Genomic DNA, 19067 nt, shown 5'->3' with positions numbered 1-19067 from the left:
GCAAAGATTTCACTAGATTCAAACTGCAGAAAGATTTTCCACATTACAAAAGCAAAACTAGTTAATTCTCATTTTTGGATATTCATCTATTTTATAATTCAGCAAAACAAAAAGGAAATGAGAAAGGAAACAACAACCTGCACTCATTTAAATAACAAGCCAAATTTGAAAAATAATCTTTTTTTTTCCTTTTCACGTGGGTATATCAGTATATCTCAACTAGTCAAGAAGTAAATTATTATACCAGTTCTGCAAAAACAATGACTCTGGGATGTAACCAGGAGAAAAAAAATGTTCCCCTAACACATCTCCTCAAATTTCAAGAAATAAGTGAAGCTTACTAAAGCCATAAAATACACTGGAAAGATTTTTCAATTAATATGAACCATTTTTCTACATGTTTTTTAAAAAAAGAAGCAGGAAACAAAGCACATATTCCAAGAGCACTGGGAGGTTAGATGGAAATGTTTTTTCTTTGGCTAGCTTGCTCTACCTATCCCAGCTCCTCTTGATCCTCCTGAGGGAAAAACAAAGCAGTCCTGTCAGCTGGGCTGGGTTACCAGCCAATTAACATTGCTTCAACTTTGTAGCCTTCAAGTGGACAAAGCTTTTCAATCCTACTCTGGCAACTCAATCAAATGAACACAAATGGGGACACACAGCTTGTCCCTCCATCAGGTTGGTGTTTCCCTGACTAACAGTATTGAACGAGGAGAGCTGCTGCCCTCTCTCGGTGTGGCAGCACCCCAACTCCTATGGAATTTGGGGTATAAACTGTCTGTATGATCAGCTACCAAAGCACTTCTGTGCGATTACTTTGTCATTAATATTTTGTCATTTCTGGCTAACATTTCATGTGTTCTGGGAAAGGGAAGGGTTACGCATATACCATCTTACTGACTATCTGTGCACATTCCCTACCAGTTTGTGATTATCTAGAATTTGTTAAAGGATTCATGCAGAAAGATCGCAGATGGCCATAGGTCATCTAGCCTGAACTTTCACATGTCATAAGTCATTAGACAGATCTTTCATAACACGCTCCTCCCTTAGGTGAGATGGCCTCATCTCCTGAAACTGCTCGGTTACCTTGCTTAGGGTTAAGAGACCGGTGGTGTTAAGAGAATCTCATGTCGACCTTGGGTCTCAGAGGTACACTCACTTTGAGTTAACTGTTCTGGTGAAACACAAAGGCAATGCTATACAGTGTTCATAAGCAATGAAGAAGTCTGTGAAAATAATACGGGTGCAGCTTCTTTTTCTCCACATGAACATACAAGATTGATGGACAGATCCTGACAATTCCAGACAATTAGTGTGTCACAGGAAACACATAAACGTGTAGTAAAACAAACATTTCAGACTAAAAAATGTTCTTTCTACTTTAAAGTTGAATGGTAATATAATGATTTACATATGTTTTCATCTGCTGTAAAAGGTTTCAAGGATTTGCAATTGTAAATTGCTATACTGTAAATGAAATGCAGTAAAAAGTGCACAGCTTTAAAATTATACAGGTTTCCTTCATTCTACATATTTTCTGTTCATAAATTATGCAAATCCTATGAAAGGCTGGGAATATTTAAGCTAGTACTAGAGATGCAAAATTAAAACCAGAAGAGTTAGACAGGTGTTTTAAGGAAGATTCTAATTAGGCTAAATGGAAGGTGATGTTCTATCAGAAACAGCTGTAGGATGTCCCACCCTGCAATCATTTTGAATCTACATGAATGCTGATGAGTAGGCAATTTCCAGAAACACTACTGTGTCAAACTGTGATATCACTTGAAAATAGCAAGCACTTCCTAGACTTCTTGCCAAGTTGCTAGGATTGCTAGCTGCTGATTCATTTGTGACGTTTTTATCCTTATTGTGTCTGTTACATATAAATAATGTATAATAAGAGTAAGTATAGTGCTTGAAATATTTGTTATTTGGCATGACATTCAGTGAAAAACTTTCTTTATATTAGGTAGGAAATAAAGAAAAGGCATCAGCATAAAAGGGGTCTTTTTAATCCTTCAAATTATTTAAGTACTGTATCTCGCTTTCTCTGTTTTGAATATATGAACTAGGTTTTGATAATTTATTGTCAGTCACTGTGAAATAAGAAATTTAGAAGTGATCTCAGATAAGTGATGTCAAATAAGACATAATGAAAATGTAGAATTTAATACTAAAAACATTAATTTCATAATTTGTCACTTCATTAGATTCCTTGATTTCAACAAAACTACTCAAATAAAGGTGGTTAATCATGTGCATAAGTGTTTCCTACACAATTTCCTAAATTTTTGAGACTTTTAAGTCTCATATACTTAAATATATATTTATATAAATGGGCAGAGATTAAACAGAAAGTTTAAGAAGCATTGTAAATCATATATGTATTTGTTCTTGTAATAAATTGTGTTATTATAAGACCATTCATGCCAAGTTAACATAAGCAAATTGAAACATTATTTTTCTTTCCCCATTATAACAAAGCAAAGAAAATCCACAAAGAAGGAAATCCTTCACATTGCTAAGTATCAGCTGTCTGCCTTTGCTTTCATTCAGTATGGACATCTGTCAGCTCTTTCAGTACATGAGAGTACTTCATCAAAGGAAACTACTGAGGATGAGTCCGAGGATAGGTGCTAAAACATCTAAAAGAATAGAGGCTAAAATATGCATTATTGTACCAGATAGGGATTTTTACTGAAAATTAATGTAAATAAATCTAGTGTACTCTAAATATCACGGAGGACAATTTCAAGATCATGTGGAAAATGTACATAATGGGAGGAAAAGAACAAAGGACAGAAATAAAGGATGATTTTCCCTTTCCCTTCTCTTTTGTTCAAGACTGCAGAAAGTGTCAGAAAGATGAATCTTCTAAGCCGACCAAACTGCTGAAGAGCTAAATTCCACATTTAGCGTCCTCTTTCCTGAGAAGGAGTGTGTGAAGTGTCCAAGACAATATTAGCCATTAAAATGGACCAACTTTAAAAACAGTTATTGTTATTTTAAAGATGGCTTTTTTTTTTTTTCTTTCTTCTCAGCCAGTAGTCAAAGCAACATGGAACTGCTATGGGTTACTTATATTTTAGAAAAGAACCTTTTTTCACCCTTTTTTGGGAGGATGAGTATACTTTTGTGCACTACTCCAACAAAATGATACATCTTCAACCTGCGAATGCCTCGACACAAAGTGAAGCACACAATCCCTATGTCCCAGGTTCAGCTGAGAGTGGTATTTTCTTTAAATTGAAATACACTAGGAGCTAGTAGAGAATCAGTGCCACGTGGTAAACCAAAGTTATCTGCAGAGGCAGCAGCAGACAGTAGAGCACTAGGCAGAGCTATTGAAGAGGGTTTTGCACTGGCTGGGCCTCTGTCAGTCCTTGCCCCAGCACCCTAGTTCTGGAGATGCCACAAAGGATGGTACTGAGACCCCCACACCGTTCTGACTTTTCTTTCTTCTGCCCACTCTCCAGTTTTTCTGACCCATCCACATGAACATGACAGAAGCAATATTCTCAAGAGAGAGTCCACTGTAATCTTTCTTTAACTCTAAAATACTGACTATATCTAGGTTATTTGTTAATCTTTTGGTTGCCCAATGCCAATGTCTGGCGTCTGAGGCCCAGGGGTAAAAATAAAATAAGAAAGTATAATGCACTGCATGCAGAATATAATTGCCTGTGTTTAGAGTTATCTTTATTTTCACTTTGTGTAGTACTATTAACAGCTACCCTTCAACTGTGACAATTATTTTCATCCTCCTTTTAAACCTTAAAATTATTGCTCTATATTCCCAGTCATTATTCACCACAATTCCCTCACATTGTTACTGAAGTGGGAACACTAAATCACTGAGAAATAAAGTCCAATTTATAAAGTATTATTCACTTCCATTCCATTCCTCCTCCTAAAGAGTGTGAGAGGACTCTCTGCACTCCTACCAGCGAGCACACAGAGCTAGCAGCACAGGGTCAAGTCTTGTAAAAAAGGAAAACAGATCTCAGAGAGGGAGGCCCTACAGACTTTAACATTGGCTTAGATTCCACACAGAGATAAAACAGTATAAACCTTCCTATTTAAAATGTTATTTCAACATCTGCACATATTACTTGTTTCAGAGATAGCTCCTGCATGGTTAAGTAATTGAAAAGATTAAAGTTTCAGGCTGCAAGTTAAAAAAAAAAAAAAAAAAGCTCGTAGTCACCAATAGTTCCTAACGTCTTCTCAAGAAATTAAAAAATAAAACATTATAACTATTCTTCAACCTGCTATCTTGAGTGACACACAGAATTTTAATTCGCACCTCTCAGCAGCAATATATATCATTACCAATATCTTAAATATATGCATATTTTCATGTGCAACACACATTTAAGTGTTACTACCACAAGCAAACATACGTATAGATGTACACTGTATCATATTCATTTTAGAAGTAATAGGGTCTCTAAAGCTACTTTCACATAGAGATCTAAAATGTTTCAGAATTATCATGGACATCTTCCTGTAATTTTAATTATTTTCTTTTACTCTTGATTGTACAGTAGAAACTCTGGCTTCTAAGCAAAGTTGCCTTCAATTGAAAATATCATGAGTAAGATCTAGTTTCTGAATTGTAGCCAATTTGTATGGTGATTTGTATCACCATGCAAATATCATGTCACCTAATGCATTTTCTGACAGTAACTCACAGATAATCTAAAGTAGAAAAGCACTCAAACAACAAATCCCAAGGCAGATTTCAGTACCTCTCAAATTAGGGAAGTAGAAGTTATAAATGTTGTACACCGGGAATACATTTAAGCAAAAATATGTGACATGTTGCATTTCTACAGATACTTTAAAAAATTACTATTTGGACCCAAAACATACTGCTAAGGCCAGACAGAAAAATAGAAAGCAATGGGCAGAATAAAAATGCATGGCGGAAAATGCTATGAACATAGCATTTATTATTTATTTAGCATTGTCATAGCCTGTACATCATTATATATTCTGGGGGAAAGAAACATGTAAATAATAAGTTTTCTAGCCTTTTGTTGGATAGACCTCTTTAGGTTTTGCGGTACTCTTGAGCACAGTGTCCTGTGCAATGCAATTGACTTACAGCAGGCTGCTGGATCCTCATCGCTGCCATCAGAACAATCTGGGTGAGAGTCACAGGCTGATCCAGGCTCCGTGGATTGCCCATCAGTGCAGGTGAATTCTTCTAAGGAGCAGAAACCTGGTGGCTCTGATGGTGTAGTGTCCAAAAGCTGGATGTTATTCAGACAAATGAAACTTGCCCTGCTCTGGAGTGTTCCTTTAAACATCAGCTGTGGATTGTTACAATTAAAATATTTATATTAACAGAGAACAGAGAGAAACTGATTTTTTTTTTTTTTTCAGAAAACAGTAATGTTCTACGTGTAAAAAGCACTGCATACTTTCCATTACAAAACCATGACAGATTTTAAATCAGAAACTGAAAATTTTGTATGACTATCTCAGGTTGAAATCTCTGAAAATTTTCAGCTACAACAGTTTGACAAATTCCAAGAATGAAGGTAAGTAAAAGCCTATTTTAAAGAAAAACTCCATTGGCTAAAAAGTTGCAGTGCCTGTGTGTTTTAGAAGAGTGACCTGAAATGTAATATCCTAAAGACTCCATCTTCTGCTCTGAAGTCTCTTCAGAACCTCATTTTGCGGATGCCCAAGAGAAAAATTTTCAGTTACACTCACAGGTGAATAAAATGGGCTAGGGATGACCCTCAGACACCAGTTGGCACAGCATAGCTTAACAACTGATACCTGTTTCATCACTTAAGATAACATGGCTGCATCCAGTCTATGCAGTGGGATTGGTCCCTGCCTGCTGGTAACCCTTGAACTGTTCCAGGCACTGCCTGGGAGATGGCCAATTTTCTTGGGTCAAAACTTTGCTAGGGACCATGTTAATGTTTTAGTTATATGGACTATCACATACCAATTTTGGGCCTGTTCCCTGGCCCTGCTTATTTTACTGCTATTGACTTAGACATAGAGATTCATGGAGCATTTGTCTCTCTGAGTTCCCTTGTGCTGACCAGATTTTGCACAAGCTGATTTAGAGCACTGAAGTTTCAGAAGAACATCTTTTGCTCCTAGGCACTGTGGAGCCCAGCTCTGCTTGTTCTCAAAGCAAGGAGATTACCCCACTTGTGCTCTCCAAGTTTCTTTTACCTGAGCTAAAACAGCAAACAGGAGGAAGCAAGCTTGGATTCATCAGGAAGATGAAGATAGCAATGAAAGAAAGCACCGAGAGACAAGAGCGGAAGTTGGAGGCACAAATCAAAAATAGAGTTGTGGGTTTTGACAGACTGGGACATGACCAGAGCACGAGTCTCAGAAAGTAGTCATGTGCAAGAGGGAGGAAGCACAGTGGAAGGAAAGCTGGACAAGAGTATCCACCAAAACAGAAGGAAACTAGAACAGGCGTGATTTGGGGCATAAGCAGAAGGGTCTAACACACTCCAAAAAGCCTGGGAATTAGGTTGGAGTGAAATCTCAAGAGGCATTTTTCCTTCTACGAAATAAGAATTATATACGTCGTTATCTTCCACCAGAGAAAATTTCTTCAAAATAACAAATATTCTCCATTCTCTATCAGTTCAAACAGCAGAATGCTACGCTGAAAACATTACATAGTCATATAGTTCAAGATAGTATCTTTCCTCCCCTAAGTACAAGTGATCCTTGCTGTCTTTGTACAAGAATGCATAGTTTTGGCTTTCTACATGTATGCATACAACCTCAGCAGCCTTTTAGTTTTGTTTTTTTTAGATACTACAGATAGTATTATTACCCATCTGGTTGTTTATCCACACCTGTCCTTGTGGAGGAAAAAGAGAGACCAGCAACAACAGGTACTTATAACCTACTAACTTGCTGAAATGCATTCATTCTAATATATGTCAAAACGTCAATTCCAGCAGCAGGCTTAGTTTTTGTCCTTTCACACGGATTACATTTTCAGCTGATTGTTGAGAGAGTAAAATATGATGGTTATTTACACAATTATGAAAAATAAATGTAAATGTAAAATTACTTAAAATAGAAACTTGTAAACTTATTTAAGAATTAAGTAGTTGCAACTTTGTGTTCTTCTCTATGCCTGAAAATTCAGGGAGAAGATATTCTCTTCCAATTACCAGTTTAACAATTACTGGTTTACATAATTTCACTAAAATCCCACAAAAATCATTCACATCATCTCACTTAATAGCATTTACATTTAAATGACTTGGCAACACTTGAGATGGACTTGGATGGCTAACTAAAATGTGGTGAGATTTATATTTATTTTCTTGCATGTTATTAAAGACCAGCAGCTTCAACACGTGATGTTTGTGTAGATGTTTTGTTGAGCTATAACCAGAGCTTTACCCACATTGAAGCAATGAAGAACAGCAAGACCTTCAGAATATGTATCATTTTCATAATTTTTTAAGTTTCATAGGAGCTTTATAAACAATAAGGTAAAGCATCTTCAAAAAATTGAGCATGTGCCTTTTTCATTCATACCTTTAATTTTTCTAGCCTTGTTGGTAGCTGTATATCCACTTTGACCCATTCCTTCTTAGTCATGATGTTGGTTTCCCACAAGACATGTTCCTCCTGTAAAATGTAGAATATGACATTATAAAGCTAATTTTTGTTCCTCTATAAATTTTCAAGGCCATTTTTTGTCCTCGATCTTTTCATATCCTAGCCAAACTACCACTACATACAAAGTTGCTCTATGTAAGGAAATAGAGCTTCACATGCTCTTTTGCAATCTTTGCACTGAGCTCTATGGGAAAGAGAGGAAACAAGACATGTTTACTGTGATTAAACAGGTTAATAATGTAATTATCAAGAGTTGGCTTAGTAGAATTAAAGTGAATTAATATGTAAATTAAGCCATGTTGCTGCTGAATTTAACAGTATGTTTCCATGGTGCTCTCTACATTAGTTTCTTTTTCATAAATAACTGCTTATATTACATTGTGTTATAATTAAATTTAGTTTTCTTAGAACTGAATTTAGGGTCTGTCAAAGTTACCCAATCAACTGCACTAAAAACTTTTTTTTTTTTTTAAATCTGTAAAGCAGGCAAGCAGAGTACTATGTAACAAGCCCTAGTCATGTTCTGAGTTACCTCAGTCCCCATTTTCACCTCCTAAGGATAACAGCAAGAGTGCCCAATATGGTAAGGCTCCCTTTATGGAAGCACTCCGAGCCCTTTTCATTCAATAATCTGACAAAACCAGCTCATGCTTATTCTGCTTCTGGTCATAATCCTAACTGGAACATGCTGAGGCCAGTATAAAGAAAAGAAATGTAGCAATGTGAACTCCACATCCCTAAAGAAAGTCTTTTCAAGAATCAGCCCTAAAATAGAACAAAACCAGAAAGACAGAAAAAATACAGGAGAAGATAATATAGGCTACACATAACAAATAGACTTACCATTACAAGTATCAACAGTGAGACCCCTTTTAGGATACTGTGCAAAATACTGGTCATACCTTTTCCACAGAGGATATTACAGAATTAGAGGCAGTTCAGAAAAAGATGTGAAGCAGGATAGGAGAAATGGAAAGTCTCCTGTACAGAGAGAAATTGAAAGGATAGAAACAGTTTACCTTACAGGAGATGAATAAAAGGGGATATGATAGGTATGTGAAATGTTATCAATAGTGTAGACAAGGACAGTTATCTTTTTTCCTGTCTTGCAATATAAAAAAGAGGAAGAAGATGCTGTCTACTGCTTGACAGACCGAGAGGTCTGAGCCAGCAGAACAACACTGATATGGATTTGTGATGAGTCGCCAATTACTTATGCTCTTTTCCTACCAAGGCTTCAACTGTTATGACATATCAACAAAGCTGGAAGAATAAATCTCTATTGAATATGTGTTCAAAGATCAGTTTTGGAAACTGCAAGACAGGCCCAAGCCAATACCCTAATTCCAAACACTAAATGACAAAAGAGGTCAAATTTGGATAAACCACATGACATACTTGATTTCAGAAATAAAAGTCAGCTGTGAGTTTCTGCATCAGTGTAGGATAGAAGTATTCGTCAACTTGTTCATGTCATAGATAGTCAGCAGAAGTCTTTCAACAGTGAGGACACTTCATTCTGTATAAAACTTGCTTCATTTTACTAAATAATTTAGCTTCCAAAGAAAATCTATTAATGTTATTAACCTACAATAGCCCCATGTAAGACACAGAAAAGGATGATATGCTAGGACCATACTGCATGGCAGGATAAAACCATAGCCTGTGGTTAAGTGTCTGTTTTTATAAATATTTTAGTTAATGTATTCCCCATACATGCATATACAAACCCTCCAAACACATTTATAAACCTTGTGGGAACACTTTACATTTGCTGTTTATTTGATTGGATGCATCTAGATACTGTAATTTTGTTCACATTCAATTAACAGCTTAGATACCCATCCCCATGACCATCTTTCTCCCAAATTTATTTTAACAAAAAAAAACTTGTAGCAGTAAACTTGAGTTTTCTGTGTATGTGCCAGTAGCCAGACCTTCTAGGGCTGTTTTTTACACTGAAAGTTGTAAATCACTTCAGATGCAACAACTTTTTAAACTGGCTTTTCTTCCATGCAACAGACGTTACCCTCTTGTTTTATACAGCTCTAATAAGCTAATAATGCTATTTCCCTTCCTCACAGTGTTTTCTCTGTAGCATTCATCCTGCTTGTCAGATTCTTTTACCTCTTTGGTACAAATGGGTTAACCCTTCTAGCATATTCCTTGTGTCTCTAGCCTTCTTTTAAAATGTTGAATGTATTGCTTTTCCAGTACTTTCCCTCAAGATTTATTTTGGTGATGCAGGGGAGCAGTTGCTCAAAATACCTTCACTCTATTCCCCTTACTCTGATATATTATGATCTATAAACAATTTTTTGTAAAGCTAAAATGGGCAAGAATTGTTCCTTTTTCCTGCAATGGTGTTTTTTTTTTTTGAGATAATGCTACTCAGATTTGAAGGAAGAGACAATCGTGACTTTTTCTTATCAACTCCATTTATAAAATACAACTTTTTTTATTATTTTTGACATTTCTCTACAAATACATTCACTGCTGTGCAACTGCACTCATCATTTTGTCCCTGCCTCTCTCATTTCAGAGAGTAATTTGGAACAAATGCTTATTTGTTCCCCCACAATGATTAATGGATCCCCTTTAACTTCTGCAGAGGAGTGTACTTGCATGGTTTTTGAAAGTGTTGCTGAACACTTTGTCCTTTCAGCTAGGTTTCAGCTGGGATAGAGTGGATTATCTTCCTAGTAGCTGGTACGGTGCTATGTTTTGAGTTCAGTATGCAAAGAATGTTGATAACACTGATGTTTTCAGTTGTTGCTCAGTAGTGTTTAGAATAAAGTCAAGGATTTTTCAGCTTCTCATGCCCAGCCAGCGAGAAGGCTGGAGGGGCACGAGAAGTTGGCACAGGACACAGCCAGGGCACCTGACCCAAACTGGCCAAAGGGGTGTTCCATACCATGTGACGTCATGTCCAGTATATAAACTGGGGGGAGTGGGGGCCGGGGGATCGTCGCTTAGGGATTAACTGGGCGTCAATGAGCAGGTTGTGAGCAATTGCACTGTGCATTATTTGTACATTCCAATCCTTTTGTCATTACTGCTGTCACTTTATTAGTGTTATCATTATTGGTTTCTTTTTTTATATTCTATTAAACCGTTCTTATCTCAACCCACGAGTTTTACTTCTTTTCCTGATTTTCTCCCCCATCCCACTGGGGGGGGGGGAGTGAGTGAGCGGCTGCGTGGTGCTTAGTTGCTGGCTGGGGTTAAACCACGACAACTTACAGAAATTTTAGTGCATTGGGGTACAAATATGCCTGCACATACAAATACCAGTTGAAATTATCTTTTGTTGTTTAATCTCCATCTGTTTTGTAAGCCATACAAGATGTAAAGATTAAGGTAAAAGGAAGTATAAGCCCATTACTTAATGGGAGGAAAGAGCAAGTAATGAATGGCAAATGATAAACTGAAGTTAACATTACCTTCTTTGGTTTCAGTTTTCACAGAAAAGTTGAAAATTTATCAGACAGTTAATAGACAATACTGTTAATATTTTATGTTAGTAAGACAGTTAATATTGCCAAATGTGAATGCAAACACAGACTAGAATAGAACAATATTACAAATATATATAAGCCAGAAGTACTGAAACTAGAAGGGAAACAGGAAAGGTTGCATAATGGAAGGAATATCTGACTATCAACAACTAACTCTGAGAACCCGAGGAGAATGTGTGGGAAACTAGAGAACTGGGAGAACAAAGGATATACATTACAGTTAAGGGAAAAATACAGACTATGCAATTATAGCTGATCAGCTGAAAGTTGACAACTCATAAGACACTGGAACAGATTGCTAACAAAAATCTTGTAAGCAGCTAGAGAATTAGAAAGTGAGTAACCTACATTAGCTGCTTCTGATGAGGAACAAGTCACATTCAGCCAGTGTAATCTGGTTTGGTTGGGTTTTTTCATTGTAAACAGACTTGAAAAAGTAGATATTACTTTACTTTGTTAGGGCTTTTAACATAATCTCATGGGACGCTCTTTAAGCAAATTGAGGAGATTTGGTACAGATGGAATTACTGTAAAGTGGGTATACAAATAGGAGCGTGACCTTATTTAAAAGAGGAGCTGTCAATAGTTTTCTATCAAACTACAAGGAAATGATAATAAGGCTCTGCATAGGTCTGTTCCAGGGCCTGGCATAACAATAGTGCTAACTGTTTGGAAAGTGGAATGAAAAATAAAATATAAAAAAAATGTGGCTAACACTAAATTGGGAGGAATTACAAGCACACCAACAGACATCATGAGAATTTTAAATCATCTCAGTATACAAAAACCAGTTTCAAACCAATAACACAAGGTTCAAAGACATATGAATCACAGTTAGGAAAGAAAAATGAAATGATCAATGCAATAGTACTGAACGAAGAGCAACTTTGGTAAACCAGCAATAAAAGAGGAAAAGCTGCAGATTAATCATGGACTGCAAGTTAAATATAAGCCAACAATAGGTTTCTGTTGACAAAAAGAGTTCATTTTCCCTATCCTTTTTCATACCCAAGAACAATTTAAATTCTCTGTCTTCCAACTGATGTCATAATGTCTATATTAGAAGACACATTCACTCATTTTGGCCTCTCTGTTGAAAGAGTGAGGAAGGCTAGGGATACATTTGCAACACCTGTGGTGCTTGTCCTCTAAGAACAGTACTGAAACTGTACGTTAAATGTAATCCAGTCTCCATTTGCATCAGGCCTGTTCGTGTTGAAACATAGCAAAAGTTATTCAGAGACCAATAAAAGTAGTAAAAGGGGATGCAGGGAAACTGTACGGTACCAGACCATGCAATTGAGAGATTATTTTTAATGACAGCCTCCAGGACAGCAGCACTGTTGTCTTCCAGGGTCAGAACCAGCAGTTGTCTCTCACTTCTGTTTCTCAGTATGTGGCTAGCTTTGAAGATTCATTTGTTTTTCATAAACAAGCTAACGATTCAGTAGCAAAATGTGTAAAAGCTACTCCTCCTTTCATTTCAGTTTAACAAGTCTTAAATATAATTCTGTAGAGTTTTGGTTTTGAAGCTACAAGCAGAAGCTTCTGAAGGTTTCTGAAGTTTTTCTGGCAAATTTTGCAGTATGAGTAACTCATATCATCTTTAATTAAGTCTATGTGCAATAAATACACCTCTGACTAAAGGAGAAATTCCATAACTAAAACAACAAAGGGCTAAGAGCAGTTGTGGAAACAGAATGGACTGAACTGATATAATAATGTTGTAGTTTAACCCCAGCCAGCAACTAAGCACCCCGCAGCCACTCACTCACTCCCCCCTCATCCATTGGGATAGGGGAGAAAATTGGGGAAAAAAGAAGCAAAACCTGTGGGTTGAGATAAAAACAGTTTAATAGAACAGAAAAGAAGAAACTAATAATGACAGTGATAACACTAATAAAATGACAACAGCAATAATGAAAGGATTGGAACATACAAATGATGCGCAGTGCAATTGCTCACCACCCGCCGACCGACACCCAGCCAGTCCCCGAGCGGCGATTCCCCGCCCCCACTTCCCAGTTCCTATACATGGGATGTCCCATGGTATGGAATACCCCTTTGGCCAGTTTGGGTCAGGTGCCCTGGCTGTGTCCTGTGCCAACTTCTTGTGCCCCTCCAGCTTTCTCGCTGGCTGGGCAGGAGAAGCTGAAAAATCCTGAACTCAAAACATAGCACCGTACCAGCTACTAGGAAGACAGTTAACTCTATCCCAGCTGAAACTAGGACAAATAACTGCCAAAAACATTCTTCTAATGCATATGTAAGGAACTGTTTATCAATTAATTCAATTTAGGCTTCCAATTCTATGGGAACTCAAATGCCAGTTTTCTCATGGTTTTGAATCACATAATTTGCTCTACTTTCAAGGAAAGAAAAATCTTTTGTTGGGTCCATTGACACTCCTTAGGTGAACCACTGCAATCAGTATTCCTATTCTGTCTCAAGGTTGCCATGGGTGTCATACCTGGGAATTTATTGGCAAGTACTATGGCACAAATATCCATGCATTTGGACCAGAACACTGATTATGTTACAATTTCCTCATACAGTAATGGGTCATAGAAAAATACAACTATTCACTTTTATAAATGAAAAATGAGCAAGAGCCTGGAGTTGTTTTCATGAATACTTGAAGATACAGTGGGAAAGAAATAAGGTATGTCCATTACCTGGTCCTGTATTTAGACCCCTTGGTAGCGTTACACTTCAGGTTTTTTTGCATTTTACCTTTCTGAGTGAAGTGGATCTTTTTAAATACTTGTATTGTTGGTTGATAATAATTCAACTCCAACATCAAGATATGAGAGCCATTAACTTAATGAGACCAGCTGTACTGCTCTTGCTTTCATTAAGTAGCAGTACAATAGCATCAATATTAAGTTATTAAACAAGACACTCAAAAGAGAACATTCTAACTGCAGAAAGCCTCCACAAGGCAAGGGAAGTAAGAAAGATGGAAATAGTTATCATTGCTCAACTGGCATTTGTGTTTGACATGGCTATTTTATCTACTAATAGGTAAAAGAATAGGAATATTACTGCTCTAAAACATGGGCAAAGCAAATCAGGTGGCCAAGCAAGAGATTTCCAGGTATCCTGAGCCAGCAACTTTTGGTTTTTTCTATGTCTCTATAGAGAAAAGCACTTATTTTCTTATTTCCAGAACAGGAGGAAGGCTAGAAAATCTGTTACTATAGATTTCCCCCCTGAAATCACCAAATTATTTAATTCAGTAACAGAAGGGGTTTGTCCTTGAAGTCTTACTGCAGAACATTCACCCATCAAATTAGTTTATAGCTGAGATGGCAAATACCCAGGTTTTACAATTGCATAGATCAGTGGAATGATACCAAGCAATCGTTTTGCACAAACTAACTTAAGGGGCAAGCATGTGCTAGCAGGCATATTTCTTTGCATTTTGGCTGGTAACACCTGGGCAGCCATATCTCTACCCTTTCAAAGTGAATGTGTGTTTCTTCTTACCTGATTAGTAAACAGTACCACCTTGAGAACACTGCTATCTGCCACGGAGTAATGAAACTGAAAACTGCAAATCTTGCTGGAGCAATGACACATGGAGCTGTTTAGATAAGCGCTTTTATGTAATGCGTTGTCATTAGCTTCTAACCACTCAAAATGGCCTGAAAAATAAATAAAAAAAAAATTTAAAAGGTGCACTTTTTCACAAAACATTTTTTTGTTCCTGCAGTCTATGAAAATAAGGACTGCGTTCCTGTAATTAAACCACAGACCCATTCCAGCAACAATAGAATCTGATCATCATGCTGAAGATGTGACTTGGATGTCATGTAAGTGTTTCCTATTAAAAAGATAGATATGTATCTTCATTTGACTTACCGATAGCCCCAGCAACCAAGAATTACAGCGTTTAATAGTATCTTGAAGTTGTTACTTTGCATGTTAAAAGCTGTAAGCAGTCCCTTATTCAGCTCAGCCTCCTTACATTTACAACCATTCAATACCTAATCACAAATATATTTGGAAATGGCTTTCTTCCTTCTTCTGCTACAGTTTCCAGAAAATATGCTTTTTACAGTAATATTTCTGTAGATGCTTCAAAAATTAAAAAAAAAAAAATAAAATAAAAGGAAGGTGACAGGGGCAATATTCTGCCTTATGGCTACAGGACACAGTAGCATCTCCACCTTATAATCAAGGCCTTTACTTCTCAGCCACAGTTGCTGCAACAAAACGTTGGAAGCATATTGCTTTTCCATCTGAAACAGAAAAGTAACTTGTGCTCATCTTGACCTAGTGCCCCTTATAAAAGCATTCCTACAGAGATCTAAAAGACTACTGCATCCCCTCAACAGTGTCTTTTATTTGTCAGAAATAAAAAGGCTAAATACTTTTTACTAAATATATCAGGTCTTTTTTGCCCCTCCTGAGTCACTGAATATTTTGCTGCCTTCTGAAGCAGCTATTAAAATAATAAACAAGGATTGATTAAAGGTCTTAAGTCTGCTGTTTCTGTGTTCATGTCTCTAAATACAACTTAAATGCAGATGTTACACAGATTATTTCAAGCTGAAGGGAGAAAATGTCATTTCACAAGGAAAATTATTTTTTTATAAGGGACCACATTCTTTTCCTTTTGTTGTCAGTTTACTCTTCATGTTATGCAATGTTTTACGCTGAGTTATGTGGTCACAATTTCATTGGAATTAGGTTTGTATTTTCATGCCACAGCCGCTAACCTTGACATAAGGAAACATTATAGATTTAACACAACATTCTGTTTGACAGAGATCAACAAAGCATCTATACTTCTATGTCTACTGCCTTGTGCAGAAGAGACATATGCATCAATATTGGAATTTACATTACTGGTTCTTTATCTAACTTCAGAATTCTCTGATGCCATTATAAAACTAACCAATTTTATTTTCTGAGCCTAATGATAATTAACATTCTCTTTGTTCCTGAATCTTTAAAAAGTGGGCAAAGTAGAGTTGACATGATTTTTAGATAAGAAAGCAAGTGAACAGCACTAGATAAACAAAAGTTCTATGAAACATCTAGAATGATTGTGTGTCCACAAGGGATGCTGACTGTTCTTTAGGGAATATGCTTTATGTAAATATTGTGAATGCTTAAAAGACAAATTGAGGCCTACTTTCAGAAAAGAAGACTCCAGAAAATCCTGTCCTGAAAATACTGATTTTATTATTATTATTTTATCCCTCTTCTCTGTAGTCTGTAAAAGTAGAACCATGTGAATTTAACTGCACAGGCAATAAACTATGCTGAAGTACTTACTTGTTTCCCCTCTTCAGGGATTTTTTTTTTTTTTTTTTAATTACCTTTAGCCAACTTTTAATCAAGTAGCTTTCTAAAGATTAATGCTATTTGGAACGTTTTTCTTTCATTAGTTACAAATTTTGCAGCTCTTCTCTAAAGTCTGAAGTTCCTTCAGTCTAATACACTGCATAGCATATTACTGTGTTTATGCTCTGACCTTCTTTACATCTTGTTCTCTTGAATTTTCATGACTTTCTGTTTCTGAAGTGCCAAACTTCCCTATGTTTTTAGAAGTAGAACAGGAATCCCAGAAAAGCCACTTCATTCCTGTCAATGTGGTAGTAGGGCTACACACAGAGATGTGTGTGTTTTAATATCTTTCCATAAAGCCTTTTATTTTCCCCATGTGACTGCTTATTCAGGTTTTAGATAGACAGTCTTGTTTCTTCCAGTTTTGAGGAAAAATTTCGTCTGTCATAAGCAAAATCTTGGAGTCCTGCGGAAAGATCAGCCACAGACTGCAATGGAGCCCAACCAGAGGCAGAGCTTACAACTTACTGCTGGGTGTCTTCTTAGAGCTGGGGTGGGCTAGTGAACCTGCCTGTGTCCTGCTACACTGAAAACTCAAAGCCTATAAATATTTAGCTGCTTGGATCCATCTTAAGCATTTTCTGACTCAAATCTTTTGTCATTCCTTCTGCTTTAATCCATGGGGGTTTTTTATTTCACAAACTACACAACTTTGAATCTATGCTACTAGCTTTTAGAGTATCAACTGAGCCTTCAGTTAAAACCAAGCCAAGGAGTGGAACCTCTCCTTTTCTGACAAGTTCTCTTCCCCAGCAGAGAACTGTTCGGTCTCTGAACCAATCCCCTGCAACCTTCCCACACAACCATTTGAGGAAAGAGGAGGTCAAATATGAACTGCCATTGTTTCTACTCTTTGAAGGTGAATTTTCATGAACTCACAAGTCATGGATGAAATCTTGAAAAAAAAAAAAAAAAAAGAGAGAAAAAAGGGAAATGTAGTAGAATCACATAATCTAACGATTTGGCTGTTTTTTCCTGTTTAAATGAGGGATTTTTATCATTAGTTACCTGAAACGCTGGTTTTAAAAGCCACAGCACTTCCTTTGATTTCTTTTTGCATCTCATAATCTTTATTATGCAAAGACTTGATTTCATTAGTTTCTTATTAAAGAAGTGTTACCCCAGATGCAGGAAACTAGATCAATCCAATGTAAGAAACTATGGAAACTACATAGCATGCTGGAAATATCAGTAATGAAAACAGCAAAGTATTTTCTGAACAGTATTGCAGGGGAATATAAAACCTTTGTAAGAACTTTTGACACTAGAGAAATTAAGAGGAAAATTTATAGTGAAAGTGCCTACAATACAACACTGGAGAAAAGAAACAATAAAAGAACAAAGAAAAAAAGTCTGCCAAAGACAGAAAGTATTTTATTAAATTTAAGAATACCAGGAAAGTGCACTTATTCAAAGTCTATAAGCAATCCTTTCTTTATAAATATAATTGTCTAGACTTCTGCTTTATAATTTAGTTTCTTACCTGTCTTCTATTTATAGTAGTGAAAGCTTTGATCAAAATCAGAAATTAAAGCTTAGTCAAGCTCTATTTGCATTGCAAGTTTGAGCCCTCAAGCATGGCATTTTTGCAGTCTGCATACCATTTCTTTAGTTTTTAGAATTTTAGTTAATATTCAACCTCTTCATTTATGCTCAACAAATCTGCATGAATAGAAATACTGAATGTACTGAGAGGCGAGCAATCATAGTTCAGATTTTTCAATACTTTCCAGTGTTAATGATGAATTAAATTCTGTGTGTTGTTTTGACACTTATTTCTTCCCACATTTTCTTTTTTCCTTTATGACATGGAAACACAGGGAATGTCCCCAAGCAGTTGTGTCATATGTTCAGCCTACTCAGCTGTCTGTGCATATTTATACAATGCCCAAGCACCTAGACAACAGACATTTCAAAATGTATTCTGTTTCAAACAACATTGCTTGTGACCTGGTCCTGTAAAAAACACTTACAGAATTTCAGTATCTTCTCTGTTAGCACAATGTTGCCATAAAAGGGAAATCCATCCCCTTTACCAGCCCTTGAGCTATCATGTTAAGATATGGCACTGGTACGCCACCTTTCAGGGAGGTGTTCAAAATAAAATCAAATGAAAAGTCTCTTTTTTTTTTTTAGATATCCCAGTGGAAATTGAAAGGTGGTGTGACTTTCTTTTTTTTTTTATATATAAGATGAGAAAAAAAATCTACTTTATTAGTCTATGTGCTCTCTGTTGTACATAAAAGTTAACATGCAAAAATTCATCTCAACAGAGTGTATACACTCAAGCATTTTCGCTTGCTATTCCATTATAATTTGATTTATAGTTACTCAAGTGTGTTGAAATGCATGCTAAAATTTATTTTAAAAATCTTTCTAAAATGAAAACAATACCTAATCAATCATTCTGCTGCTATCAGTGAGATGTACTCTATTTCTGTGGGCTCAAAGTTCAAGCAGTAACCTCCAAGCTATCACTTCTTCAAAGCTACATCACAAATTATGCTATTACAACTAGTGCTACTTAACTCCTTTGAAGGCAGTCTCAGTAGACGAGCC

The 19067-nt window shown here is 36.5% G+C and overlaps 1 protein-coding gene across 1 annotated transcript in view; it reads right to left on the bottom strand.

Annotated features, from left to right (window-relative positions):
* The window catches only part of MALRD1 (MAM and LDL receptor class A domain containing 1), a 295191-nt gene that overhangs the window by 256402 nt on the left and 19722 nt on the right, over nt 1-19067 (bottom strand). Inside the window, exons 7-9 of the mRNA XM_010562756.1 lie at nt 14640-14797; nt 7549-7641; nt 5114-5321 (exon numbers count right to left, since the gene is read on the bottom strand). Of these exons, the coding sequence (XP_010561058.1) occupies nt 5114-5321; nt 7549-7641; nt 14640-14797 (459 nt within the window). The remainder of the gene's footprint in view (nt 1-5113; nt 5322-7548; nt 7642-14639; nt 14798-19067) is intronic.

This window comes from Haliaeetus leucocephalus, unplaced genomic scaffold (assembly GCF_000737465.1).
Source record: "Haliaeetus leucocephalus isolate CR32 unplaced genomic scaffold, Haliaeetus_leucocephalus-4.0 Scaffold0, whole genome shotgun sequence".
Classification (NCBI taxonomy): Eukaryota; Metazoa; Chordata; class Aves; order Accipitriformes; family Accipitridae; genus Haliaeetus; species Haliaeetus leucocephalus.
The sequence above is the reverse complement of the archived record's forward strand: the minus strand, read 5'-3'. Positions and strand labels throughout refer to the sequence as shown.